Source organism: Clinocottus analis, unplaced genomic scaffold (assembly GCF_023055335.1).
Source record: "Clinocottus analis isolate CAN_PGR_092001 unplaced genomic scaffold, fCliAna1.0.p SCAF_21, whole genome shotgun sequence".
NCBI classification, from domain to species: Eukaryota; Metazoa; Chordata; class Actinopteri; order Perciformes; family Cottidae; genus Clinocottus; species Clinocottus analis.
In genome coordinates, this window is record NW_027175943.1 from 11702380 (window position 1) to 11716617 (window position 14238).

The following is a 14238-nucleotide window of genomic DNA, read 5'->3' on the forward strand; positions in this document are numbered from 1 at the left end:
GTACTGCATGTACCTCTGAGATGTAGTACTGTAATGTACTGCATGTACCTTTGAGATGTAGCACAGTTAAAGTACCACACGTACCTCTGAGATGTATGGCAGTAAAGTACTGCATGTATCTCTGAGATGTAGTACAGTAAAGTACTGCATGTACCTCTGAGATACAGGACAGTAAAATACCACGTGTACCTCTGATATGTAGTTACACACATGACCACTGGAGGGAGACAGACTACTTCCTGCTTCTGGTTTATAAATGAAATAAAACTTGACTCTTCTTGTCAATAAGTTTGTCTGAACACAAAAGACCATGCGGTCGATTTTAATTGTACAAAATTGTATATTTAATAGAAAAAACACTCAGACTCAACTTAAAAGTTCACAAGGTCACACTGGTTGTTCTTTTTTTTTTTTTACATCGTTGAAGAAAACATAGCGCCTTTCATCTTGACAGCAGAACAGTGGGAGCTGTTGAAATCATGCAAAAGTACAATTTTATCTCCAGAAAGTTTTCAGAACGACCAAACAAGACTTCATCCTGGATGCTGAGTATCCAGGATGGCTACGAACGCTTCCTGTCCTCGGCCCGCTGAGCCTCCTGCAGTACCAGGTGTTCTCTCACCTGAAGAGGCTCGGTTACGTGGTGCTCCGTTTCCACCCCAGGTAACGGGGCGGGGCTCGTAGCCATCCTGGATGCTCAGCGGCAGCTGGTGGTGGAACACCTGCAGGCTGCCCTGCTCACAGAGGACATCCATCACCACCCGACACGGCATAAGTGCCGTGTAAACACGCGGGAATAACACTAAGGATGATGGGAAAACCACAGGTTGGATCTGCCACTGACACACTCCATCAGGTAGAGAGCCTCTTCGGGGAGGAGGCACTGCTTGCCGGAGGCAAAAAAGCCCATCGTCTGCCAAAACTTGCCCTTTTATTGAGAAAATAACAACAACGACTTAATCGCAAGTTTATGCTTCATGTGATGAAGCTGCATTCTCTCTTCTGACCAACAGGGGGCGACTACTATTAAAAAATAAATCTTTTATTTAATAATTATCTGTTTTTATGAATAAGAAAAAGCACTTGTAAAACAATAACAAATAGAAGTATAACATTTAGTATTACTGATGGTCTTGTCCATAGTCGTGCAGCTCTCTTTCTCGTGTGTGTGTGTGTGTGTGTTTGTGTGTGTGTGTGTATATGTGTGTGTGTGTGTGTGTGTTTGCAGAACTCACAGCTGGAGATTGAAGCTCGACCGTCCGCTCACTTGGAATCCACGTGGCCTTCACCAGGTTTCCTCTGCAGCGAAACAAAAGCAGACAAATACTTTACATTATCAGAAGAAAAAAAAAAAGGAACCAGCTCGTACACATGTGGGCGGGGGCGGCGGCGGCTCTCGGCCGTCACTCACAGCTTCTTCACTCTCTCCTCCGATATGAGGCTCCAGTGCTCGTTCAGACTCTTCTCCAGTTGCCATCTTTGCTTGTCCGAGTCGTCGAGGAAGAAGTCCTTCTGCCCTCGGACCAGGATCTTGCGGCTACATGACCGGACGGCGAACAGCTCAGACGGACTGTGACAGGGCCTTTTGGTCATTTTACTGGGAGATGAAGGCAAGCCTCACCTGGTGTAATACTTTTCATACTTCTATACTTTTACACTTTATACACATTTTTATAATTCCATCTGTATGTTACTTACTTATCTCTACTTTAAATTTCTGTATATAAGGGCTGCTGTAATCCCGTAATTACCCCACAGAGGGACTAATAAAGGACTATCTCATCTTAAGACCTAAAAATATACACATTATTCGAAATGTTGTGTATTCAGAGCCTTTACCTCAGTAATACTATCAACACCAAGCTGCACAAATATATAGAAGTGCTGCATTGAAAATGTTACTTAAATGAATGTATGTGATCAGGATGATGTCCTCTAATATACATGTATGCATCTTTAAATATACATTTATATGTATATTTAAAGATACATGCCATTATACATATTTTGTTACCTATTCACGTTTAAAAAGGAGTCAATATTATGTAAAACCGCGAATAATTATAATTATTTTATAATGGATATATCTGCTGCTTATTACGTATAAATATACACAGTAATCGAAATGTCACGTAGTCAGAGCTTTTACCTCAGCAATACTATCAACAGCAAGCTGTACAAATATCTAAAAGTACTGCATTGAAAATGTTACTTAAATGAACGTATGTGATCAGACAGACAGACAGGCAGACAGACTCGTAACTTGTAAACGCTTGTCATGTAAAGTGTCAATCTCACGTAGCACAATATAAATAATATAAATATACGGCGATGTTTGGCGAGTACATATCTGCTCGTCGATAACTGTACGACCGTTACCCGGTAAGTGAAACTCACTCACGTTAATATCTCGTTGTAGAACTTCGGCTCGGCGTCCTTCTTGTTTTGGTCCGCCATGTTTAAACCAGCGAGCTCGAGACGGCTGCTACTGCGCTTGACACAGATTTCTTCTTCTCTGAGGTTTTATTGGCGGTTGGCAAAACAACCGATTGGTGCGTTACAGGCACCAACGAGTGGTATAGAGTAGTGTGGGTTAGGATGTCTATTCCTCGCAGTATAAAAATACAATTATTTTTTCTAAAATAAAAAAAAACATGACAAACGATCTCACACAAAGACGGTGACGACGACAAATACGCACCGCCGGACAGCTCTAGTCCCGCCTGTCATTACATTTTACCCGGAAACAAAAAATATGTTTTTCTGATTGGCTGTAGCCCAATTCTTTTTTTGATTGGCTGATGAGGGTCTTGATTCCTCCGTGGGGAGGGCAGCGCGCGACCAGGTCATGTCTGCGCGCTGCGGCACATTAAAGAGCCTGGAGTTTTTTTTTCAGCGTGAGAAATACGATGTGTGGCGGGAGGGCGTGATTTAAGACCGAAATGCGTGACCGTCACGCTCAATGCGTGACACTTGAGAGCACTGTGTCTATACAGGTATAGCAACAGTAACCTGGCGAGGTGGGGAGAATGGGCGGGGCCTAGCACCAAGGCTTATACTTTAAAGGCATTTTGTTGTGACGTCAGTCGCTTCAACAACCCAATTAGTATATTGACAGAAAACTTTCAGATCTGTAAACCGCACAGTCGTTTAAAGACAGGAGTTTTAAACTCAAAAGTTTTAAACAAACAAGTTTTAAACCAAGATACCTTAAGCCCAGAAGTTTTAAACCAACATACTTGAGGCCCAGAAGTCTCAAATCAACGTACTTTAAGCCCAGAAGTCTTATACCAACGTACTTTAGGCCCAGAAGTTTTCAACCAACGTGCTTACAGAGGAAGACATAATTAATCTCAACGTTAAATCCGAGCACACCGCCGATAGAACGGAAGGAGGCGAATATCGTAGCAGTTTGGAATCAGAACCCACGATGGATGTAGACAAGAAAGCGTTTGTGCAGGTCGTCGTTGAGAAGCTGTTTTCGAGGATTTTTATGAAAGCACAGGGCTGTAACATCAAAGAACACAAGGACATCCTCCTGCGTCTCATAGAAATGTCGTGGGCCGAAGTCAAGGATGTCGACTTTGAGCTCTCGCTGAAAAACTTGAAGAACTTCGACAAGCTAGTTTTCAAGGACATGTGCAAACAGCTGGGCTGCGCGGATCAGGTGCTGCTGTCTTTGAAAAGGGAGGACGACGCGATCATTAATTCCATTGTCACAGTCTTCAACCACTCCGTGGCGCCAAAATCAACACAGCTGCAGTGCATCTGCAACCTTCTCATATCCGTGTGCCAGAGAAGACATCGGGTCGGTGTCATGGAGGATCCAGCTGAGGTGGAGAAGGTCCCGTCAGGTGAGACAATTGAACCGTTTGCGATTGGAGTTCCGGACTTTGAGTTTGACGGTTTAAAACCGGACACCGCCGATAGAACGGAAGGTGGCGAATATCGTAGCAGTTTGGAATCAGAACCCACGATCGACGTTAACAAGAAAACGTTCGTGCACGTCTACCTTGAGAAGCTGTTTTTGAGGATTTTTAAGAAAGCACAGGGCCATATCATCAAAGAACACAAGGGCATCATCCTGCGTCTCATAGAAAGGTCGTGGGCCGAAGTCAAGCTTGTCGACTTTGAGCTTTCGCTGAAAAACTTGAAGAACTTCGACAAGCTAATTTTCAAGGACACGTGCAAACGGCTGTGCTGCGCGGATCAGGTGCTGCTGTCTTTGAAAAGGGAGGACGACGCGATCATTATTTCCATCGTCACAGTCTTCAACCACTCCGTGGCACCAAAAACGACAAAGCTGCAGTGCATCCGCAACCTCTTCACATCCGTGTGCCACAGAAGACATCGGGTCGGTGTCATGGAGGATCCAGCCGAGGTGGAGAAGGTCCCGTCAGGTGAGATAATTGAACCGCTTGCGATTGAAGTTCCGGACTTTGAGTTTGACGGTTTAACACCGGACACCGCCAGTTTGGAATCAGAACCCACGATCGATGTAAACAAGAAAACGTTTGTGCGGGTCATCGTTGAAAAGCTGTTTTCAAGCATTGTTAACAAAAAGCTTGACCGTACCATCGTAAAACCCAGGGACGTCCTTGTGCGCTAGCAGATCAGAGTCTGATATCTCTGAGAATGGAGGACGAGGCCATCGTGACGTCCATCGTCTACGCTTTCAACTGCTCCGTGACGCCAAAAAAGACAGAGACAGCGCACCTGCAACTTGTTCTCATTCATTTCCAGGCGAGGACACCAATATAGTTTCATATAAGGCGTCGTTTTTGATCTTTTCCTGGGCGATCCAGAAGAAGAAAGAAAGGCGCTTGACAATTCCTTCAACTCCCTTTTTTACATCGCTGCGTGACGAAACGAACAAAAAAGAAACTCATCGTTTTAGTTTTTTTTCCCGGGTGATCCGGTTTTCTTTCTATATTTTCAGACACCTCTGTGGAACAGAAGAACATTCCATCCTTTCATGTTTTCAACCGCTGTGTGACGAAACGAGCAAAGAAGAAACTCTCATCATTTTATGATTATTATTTTTTACAAATGCACACAGAAGGATTCACAAACACATTCCGATGATTTATATGAATGTAAAAAATGTTCTGCATTTGTATGTAAATACACAGTAAAGTACAGTAAAGTACTATATGTACCTCTGAAATGTAGTACAGTATAAGTACATGTACTTCTTAGATGTACTACATTAAAATTACTGCATGTACCTCTGAGATGTAGTACTGTATGTTCCTCTGAGATGTAGTACATTAAAGTCCTGCATGTACCTCTGAGATGTAGTACACTATAAGTACTGCATGTACTTCTTAGATGTACTACAGTAAAAGTACTGCATGTACCTCTGAGATGTAGTACATTAAAGTAGAGAGAGATGAGATGTAGTAGAGTAAAAGTACTGCATGTACCTCTGAGATGTACTACAGTATAAGTACTGCATGTACTTCTTAGATGTACTACAGTAAAAGTACTGCATGTACCTCTGAGATGTAGTACATTAAAGTACTGCATGTACCTCTGAGATGTAGTAGAGTAAAAGTACTGCATGTACCTCTGAGATGTACTACAGTATAAGTACTGCATGTACCTCTGAGATGTAGTACACTATAAGTACTGCATGTACTTCTTAGATGTACTACAGTAAAAGTACTGCATGTACCTCTGAGATGTACTACAGTATAAGTACTGCTTGTACCTCTGAGATGTAGTACACTATAAGTACTGCATGTTCTTCTTAGATGTACTACAGTAAAAGTACTGCATGTACCTCTGAGATGTAGTACATTAAAGTACTGCATGTACCTCTGAGATGTAGTACAGGAAAATTACTGCATGTACCTCTGAGATGTAGTACTGTATGGACCTCTGCGATGTAGTACATTAAAGTCCTGCATGTACCTCTGAGATGTAGTACTGTATGGACCTCTGCGATGTAGTACATTAAAGTCCTGCATGTAACGTATCCTCACTTCACAGCAGTGACGGGAAGCTCAAATGAAACAGGACTACAGTGACGCTCTGTGGCTTCACACTGACAGTACAAAACCTATGATGCACGTTTCATCTGTCACTTTTGTCAATGTTGCTTTAAATTCAATTCAGTTTATTTTGTGTGGCTCAAAATCACAAATACAAATTTGCCCAAGAGGACTTTACAATCTGTACACATAAAACTCAAATAAAGATAGTAAAAACCCTTTCACAGGGAAAAAAGGGACCTTCAAAAGAACAACAGAGGAGGATCCCTCTTACCGGATGGACAGAAGCAATATCATGTGTCATCAATGTCATGTGTACAGAATGAACAACGTAACAGAGTTACAGCACATTCAATGAATACGACATAAATTATTCATATAATGAGTAGTATATGCATGCACCACAATCTCATTAAAGACTCATATCATGAAAGTGTTTGTGTATATACATGGAGACATAAGAGCAACTGATTATATACTTGAAATAGCTATGTTTTCTTCTTACATCTGCTGTGGTTCTGTAATTTCAATCACGAGAGACTTTCTTTGTGATTAGTAGTTAATGTTTATTGGGCCAGATGATGCGTCATGGGTTACACAGAATGTATTTGGCACTTGAACTCCACAAAGAGATTGAGATTGTGCTGTGTCGCCCTGTGCGGCAGCAATCTGTAGATCCCCTCCACCCGCCGAGGAATCCAGAAACTGGTGGTGGTGGCAGGAGGTTCTGCTGGAGTTGCTGAAGATGTAGATAGGGTGCTGCGTCTGAGGAGGTGGATGCATCAGGACACGAGAGGCGGGGAGACGGCATATTTAAAAGGAGACGGCAGCAGGCTGATAGGCGAACAAGAAGGGCGTGACCCTGCGCAGATGACTGGGGCACAGCTGTTAAACAGCTGATAGATCAATGACTCTTCTAAAGGTGATCTCCGGTTTGGATGTGTGCTGCAGGTGGGGGAGCAGTATGAGTGAGGGGGTTGTCTTCCTGACTGAACTTGTGCGAGAGCTTCAACTACATGTCTCAGCTTTTATTGGACTGCTCAGGCGTCCCAGGACGTTCTACGCTGAGGCATGCCCATGCTTATCTGTGGAGAAAGGAAGAAATTAAATAATCAAATTAATGTAATGACATGACATATTAGAATCAATGAAATTAAATGAAAGTAAAGTAAACATCAAAGTGTATGGTTATTATTAATAGAATATCTTCTGATTTTCTAGACGTGCACTGACCAGCTGCTTGGGTGAGATGTCTCCGTCAGGTTTCATTAGAAAATTACATAGTATTATAAGTTAGACTATCGGGTCTGTATGGTGTATCTGACTCCAGCGAGTAGATACTCGCCGCCGAGCCCAACTCTCTGTCGTCAGTATCCATAGATGGTCCGGTGGCAGGTTGTCTGTAAACAGTTCGGTCCCCACTGTCGCTGGCTGACTCTTCGTGTGTGTAAGCGAGGTTGTTGGAATCTCCTAAAGGTAGCACACCAGTATGGGGGGGTCATTGGAGCATCATTAAAACCACTAAATGCCATTTTATGCCAAGAACGGCCATCACACAGGCTATAAAGCAGATGCATGTTTTTTCTCAAGCTGCCCGAACATTAGTGTCTTTATATGAACATCGGATCAAATGGCCATCAGTAATCCAACAAGCACAAATACACAATAGCTGCAACCACACACACAGGTCAAGCTCTTTTTAGCAAATCTGCATTTTATGGCTAACTCTGGCTCACTTACTGTTGAAAACTGTATGCTACTGTATGCTGACAGAATAAAAACAAGGCCAATAACATGTGGATGTTGGATGAAATAAAACATTTTTTGTATGCAAATTTTTTATGTCATTTGATGCCACCGCTGAAATGATTGGTATCGCTCAGTGGTTCTCCCACTTCTCGGTACCTTATTTAAGCAATAAGGTATGAGAAGCAGTACCCTTGAATCAGCTTGTCAGCATTCCTTCATAGCATAACAACTTTGCCAATGAACTTCACTCCTCCCAGAGAACAAGCACATGAAGCATATTCAAATATTGCGCCAGCAACCAGACAAACAGACAAACAGACACAATGCAAACATATTACATTTTAAACTTGACCGCCATGGATGTAATAACAAGTATATTGATCTGTATAACACAAATTATCTGGTGTGTGGATGTATGTGTGCAGTCAATTAATTACCAGGATTGTGACTGTCAGTGCTGGATCTTTGCCACTCAAAGTCCTCATCCAGCCACTGGTTCACCAGCTGTTCTTTAATGTCCCTTTTCCTGCAGACACAGCAGATTAGGTTCTGTCAGAGCCGCTCATTACGGAACAAAACACAGACACGTGTGTGCTGATTGACATCCAGTAATACCCGACATACCTCTTTTGCCTTTGCTTGTTCCTCAGTAAGAAAGCAGTCAAGACTCCCATTGTCAGTAGAAGACAAGCAAGGGTCACACTTAGCCCGGCATAGAAAGCAGTCCTGTGTATAGGGAGGCTGCAGTCATCGTACAAGTACCACGTTGCATCTATGTTGTGACACCTGGAAATGAAGAACACAGTTATCCTACGGCGACCAGGAGGAGACAAAAAGCAGCTTTAAATCATCAATACACCAAACCTCATTCAATCTGTCAGATTCAGGGATCCATATCCTGATATAAATAAGGAATTAAGTAATGTAGAATAGGCTTTTAGCTAGATTTGATCATTTAAAGGGACAGTGTGTACGTTTTAGTGGCATGGTTTGTGGCAGGTTGCAACCAACTAAATACCCCTCAGATCAGCAACTTCCTTTCCAAATGTGTCAGAGAACTACGGTGGCCTTCAGGTAGGGATCTTTAGAATTTTAGTACAACTAGGGGCAACTATTTTCAATACTCAGTTCTTCTACATCACTAAATCGTTGTTATAAAATATAAGATACAAGATATATAAGATACAATTATTCTTTTAAAAAAAAATTTAGATATGTGTTTTTCCCCAAAGCGACAATAGTTATGTTTACCACAGCAAAGTCACTATATAAAGACATTAGCTCTCTGAAAAAAATAATGTAAATAAAATATTAAGATTTCTGAGTGAAGTTTACACGGACTGTCGTTTCTTCTGTCATCTGTCCACCTGTCCTGTGTCTGCTTTGTCTCAGCCAGCAGAGAAGTAACATTAGTGTAAACATGGCAGCCGTGGCCAAGTGAATTAGGTTTCCCCTTTGTTTACATGTTCGCAGATGTCTTTTCACTCGCAAATATTTTATTGCACACAGAGTATCAAACGTCCCCTTCACGTCACCTAGTGTGTGTGTGTGTGTGTGTGTGTGTGTGTGTGTGTGTGTGTGTGTGTGTGTCTATGGGTGCGTGTGTGTAGTTGGAGAACCTCAGCCCCCCAGAGAGCAATAAATAACATCATAACAATAAAGTACTATCACTGTACTAATGAAATGCATTAGTACGAGAATCAGTACGATCTTTAATTATTCCTCGCTGGGGCCTATTTTCAAAGTCAAAGTCATTTAATACCAGGGTTTTCGAAAGCACTGCTACCTTCATATAAAATGGTGGACCCACTTCCTCCGTAGGTATGAATGTTTTTTTTTCTAAGCTGACAGAACGATTCTTAGTTTTGGGTAATTATATATCTGATATAAACATTTTAATGAATATTATATGCAATATCTTCCAATAATCCCCCTGAATGTTTGTTACACACATTCTCTTTAAAGACCAACCTCTTCTCATATTTAAGATTCCACTTATGAGGTGAATTGAACCTTCAATGATACAATAACTCTGTCTGTGGATAATTTAGTTTGAACTGATGACAAGAATTAAGCTGTATGTTCAGAGATGTTGGTAAGAAGTCATACACACACACACACACACACACACACACACACACACACACACACACACACTTACTGGCAAAGCGGCCCAGTGGCTTTGTACACTGTGCAGATTCCCTTGTTGTAGCATCTTTTATGATGTGAATGTCGACTATGGCACACGGTCAAGCATGTGATCATCCCATCAATGGGCACGGGTTGGTAGTATTTAGCAATATCTGTATTGTTAACAAACTGTTCACAGACCACTGGTGCATGACAGGGGGAGGGAAGATAATCAAAGAAACAGAGTTAAAGACTGCATGTGACATTAGCTGTTACTTCCAGTTTTGTAATGAATAAAAATACATAGATTAGTACTGCTAAAAAAGTTGTTCCACAAAAACTTCAGATCTGTTGCCAGAGGGAATTGTAAACACAAAAAAAGAGTCTATCTGTTCTAAAATACTTTTACGAATTTGAATAATGTCATTTAAAAGGTACACTCTGTGTAAATCTGAATACTTCCAATATCAATACAGCTCACTCGTGTTTGATGTAAAAAAAGAAATATCACAAGTATCGCAATATGAATTTTATGACATGCAATAAAGCTAAATATTAACAAAATATACTGACATTCCAAATCAGCCTCCGTTGTATTCAATCTGGGCGGAGCGGTGATGTTGAAATTAGGACAATCTGGAAATTCAGAAGATAAAAAATTACTTTGCCATGTGTACAGTACATACAGGTGGCTGTATTCTGGCAAGAAAAACATAAACAGAGAATTTATTTGATCACATTTGATGATAATCACTGTCTTTTTAGCCAATCAATTCTGGTCCAGATTAAAATGTCTCAACTATTACATGAACAGAAAATTAGAACAGATGTTCATGGTCCCCACAGGATGAATCTTAATGACATTGATACGTTAACAGAGGCTTGACATTTCTGGTCTTTTAATGAAATATATGGACGATAGACAACAATAGTTCACCATGAGCATACATCCATACATACAACTGTGTATAGATATATTTGAATGTTCTGTCTTACCTTCTGTGCAGCTAACCAGGCTGCCAACAGCCTCCTGAATTGCTTCAACGTTCTCCTCATATTGTTGCTCAGCACTAGCGTTATTTAGAATCGCCAGAACCACATCATGTGTGACACTAACGCTGAGGCAGAAATCATTTTGTACATGTCAATTTCAGTAAGACTAAAGTAACATCATTCAAAATATGAAATGTGAGAATTAATAAAATGCTTCATTTCACAACCTCATTCGTTCAGCTATGTAATGTGAATCATTACATCTGAATGTGAATCCAGTGCTGCTTCACTTTACCCTCAGTCTACCCAACTGCTATTCATTATATACATTTGTAAATATTTTATATAGCAAAACATTTTTTTTATGTCCATTCTTCTTTACCTGTCTGCTCTTGTTGTGATACTGTAGATAGCGATGGCTTCATCCCACAATTGTATCTGAAATAAAAATAAAGAAATAATGACCAGTTTTTAGACCTCATCTCTGACTCAATGCACTGCTGGAAAAGTTTGAATAGTTGGAATTGCCTTACTTCATCCACAGTGTTTTTTAAGAATCTGGCTATAGGTTCTCCGCGGCTAGGAGAAAACAACAAGAGAAAAATGTTCTTTAGAAAATAAAGTTGATAATTGGTAAACCAGCATTATGTTAAAAGTGTGTACAAACACGTTCAAATAATATCTGTGTATTGGAGTTGACTTTGACAATTTGAAGTTACCTCACACTAATTACCACAATTTCTTTGAAGTTTTCTATCTTCTTTGCCAGGTAATATTTCTCCATCTGAGAAATGACAAAATGAAATACACAATGTCTTCAAAGTACCATGGGTCATATAAAATTATGTTTTAATGATAATCAACTAACTTGGAGAGATAAAATATAATATGCCACAAGGGGTGATATACAGGCACAAAATCGGAGGTGACTTTTGAATGTGATGCTCTCTCCCCATGCGATAACCCTCTGTCCTGGGCCGTTTGTGTTGTTGGAAATGGTATTGTTATTTTTTAAGCAACTTACAGGTAACACTGCCTGTTAGATAATAGTTTTTCCAGTCTAACATACGTGATATCTCTAGTCCTGAACTGTTATGTTTGTTGTACAGTGAGATACATTTCTGAAACACAATTTTACAATGCCATCCTAAAATTCCTCTAGTCTATTAATTATAGTCCAACAAATTGTGTTAATTTAAACTTGGCATTGCATAAATACAATGAATGAGATAAATCTACGTAGAAGGGTGTTGGCGTTGCAATGTATGTGAACAAGAGGGGGTGCAATCCCATGTGTGTGTGAAGGAATGTTTTTGTAGCCCAGACATTGAACATTGAAGTTCGAGCCGTGGGGATGCGTGCATCCACATTATTTGGCAAGAGAATTGTTGTTGTTGTACGTTCCTCAATCAGCTAATGCAGAGGCAGCAGTGGACAACATACCCTATTTTTTTTTAATATATATATCGTGCCTTTTTTTCAATATTACTACATAACCTGTAAATAATTTCCCCTTGAGGGATTGATAAAGTATCTATCTATCTATCCATCCATCCATCCATCTATCTATATATCTATTTATCTAACATGTGACCGATGTAATTGTTTCTTGGAAGTACAGATTGGACTTTAAAAATGGCTTATAATATATTCTTTTAAGGAAAGCGTACAAAAAAGACAAAGTTTCCACTGTTGATATTGCTTTTAAATAGCAAGCTGTATCCATGTATCTCACCTGGTCGGTGAAGTTTCCAACAAATTCTTCGTATTCACTTGATGTTTGGTCCTCATATTTGACATTATATTCCTCGTTGATCACCAGATTAACAACTACTTTTCGAGGGATTGTAGCTGTAAAGAGAAACTAACGTTGAATTGACTTTGAAAAACAACAAAAAATTGGAAAGACTTTTAAAACATACAATAATTACCCAAAACAAACTATATTACCTGGCGCAAGATCAACAACAAACTGGCAAATAGTTCCATTAAATCCAAGAAGGCATGTGCAATTGTATCCATTGGAAATTCCTCCATTCATACATATTAATGGCTCAGCTGTGTTTATTGTAGGTTCAGTGGTTGGCAGAGTTTCTGGATTTGTAGGTGGTTTTGTTGGAGCTGAAGATGGTGGATGAGTGTGTGGGTGAGTTGAAAGTGTGGTTGATTGCAGAGTTGTTACGTCAGTTTTAATGGATTGATCAATTGTTGATGTGCCATCCGTTTGCCTAGTTGTTGCCTCAGTAGTATCAGAACTATCAGTTGTAGAGGTGACATCAGTTAGCTCAGTTGTTAGCGCGGTACTTCCAGATCCATTAGTTGTGGAAGTGACATCAGTTTGCTCAGTTGTTACCTCGGTACTTCCAGATCCATCAGTTGAGGAGGTGACATCAGTTTGCTCAGTTGTTACCTCGGTACTTCCAGATCCATCAGTTGTGGAGGTGACATCAGTTTGCTCAGTTGTTACCTTGGTACTTCCAGCTCCATCAGTTGTGGAGGTGACTTCAGTTTGCTCAGTTGTTACCTCAGTACTTCCAGATCCATCAGTTGTGGAGGTAACATCAGTTTGCACGGTTGTTACCTCGGTACTTTTAGATCCATCAGTTGTGGATGTGATATCTGTTTGCACAGTGGTTGCCTCAGTAGTACCAAATACATCAGTTGTGGAGGTGACATCAGTTTGCACAGTTGTTGCCTCTGTACTTCCAGATCCATCAGTTGCAGAGGTGACTTCAGTTTGCTCAGTTGTTACAAAGGTACTTTCAGATCCATCAGTTGTCAAGGTGACATCGGTTTGCTCAGTTGTTGCCTCAGTGGTACCAAATACATCAGTTGTGGAGGTGACATCAGTTTGCTCAGTTGTGACAAAGGTACTTCCAGATCCATCAGTTGTGGAGGTGACATCAGTTTGCTCAGTTGTTACCTCGGTACTTCCAGATCCATCAGTTGTGGAGGTGACTTCAGTTTGCACAGTTGTTGCCTCAGTAGTACCAAATACATCAGTTGTGGAGGTGACATCAGTTTGCTCAGTTGTTACCACGGTACTTCCAGATCCATCAGTAGTTGAGGTGACATCAGTTTGATCAGTTGTTACCTTGGTACTTCCTGATCCATCAGTTGTGGAGGTGACATCAGTTTGCTCAGTTGTTACCTCGGTACTTCCAGATTCATCAGTTGAGGAGGTGACATCAGTTTGTTTAGTTGTTACCTCGGTACTTCCAGATCCATCAGTTGTGGAGGTGAGTTCAGTTTGTTCAGTTGTTACCTCGGTACTTCCAGATCCATCATTTGTAGAGGTGAGTTCAGTTTGTTCAGTTGTTACCTCGGTACTTCCAGATCCATCAGTTGTGGAGGGGACATCAGTTTGCTC

At 40.8% G+C, this 14238-nt stretch overlaps 2 protein-coding genes across 8 annotated transcripts; both read right to left on the reverse strand.

Moving 5' to 3' along the window:
- Positions 1–320: 320 nt before the first annotated feature.
- On the reverse strand, positions 321–2946 carry LOC137792163 (tRNA-splicing endonuclease subunit Sen54-like). 7 transcript variants are annotated; one of them, XR_011078085.1, is made up of 5 exons: positions 2402–2920; positions 1412–1597; positions 1236–1299; positions 623–928; positions 321–468 (listed from the first exon to the last, which is right to left on the reverse strand). XR_011078085.1 is itself a non-coding variant. In XM_068587680.1 (5 exons), exons 1-5 carry the CDS (start codon positions 2455–2457, stop codon positions 443–445), a joined length of 444 nt encoding a protein of 147 aa, XP_068443781.1. In that variant the 5' UTR covers positions 2458–2942; the 3' UTR covers positions 321–442. The 7 variants fall into 7 exon arrangements, 6 of the variants coding, with proteins under 6 accessions (XP_068443781.1, XP_068443780.1, XP_068443783.1 ...); XM_068587680.1 differs by having other exon boundaries at positions 623–734; positions 2402–2942; XM_068587679.1 differs by having other exon boundaries at positions 321–734; positions 1412–1537; positions 2402–2946.
- Positions 2947–6574: 3628 nt separating this feature from the next.
- si:ch211-196f2.3 (mucin-12) lies at positions 6575–12721 on the reverse strand. Its single transcript, XM_068588119.1, has 11 exons — positions 12604–12721; positions 11588–11652; positions 11402–11447; positions 11251–11306; positions 10872–10993; positions 10449–10511; positions 9907–10078; positions 8370–8531; positions 8183–8271; positions 7230–7466; positions 6575–7081 (listed from the first exon to the last, which is right to left on the reverse strand). The coding sequence occupies exons 2-10, from the start codon at positions 11650–11652 to the stop codon at positions 7273–7275; spliced, it is 969 nt and encodes a 322-aa protein (XP_068444220.1). The 5' UTR covers positions 12604–12721; the 3' UTR covers positions 6575–7081; positions 7230–7272.
- Positions 12722–14238: the final 1517 nt, after the last annotated feature.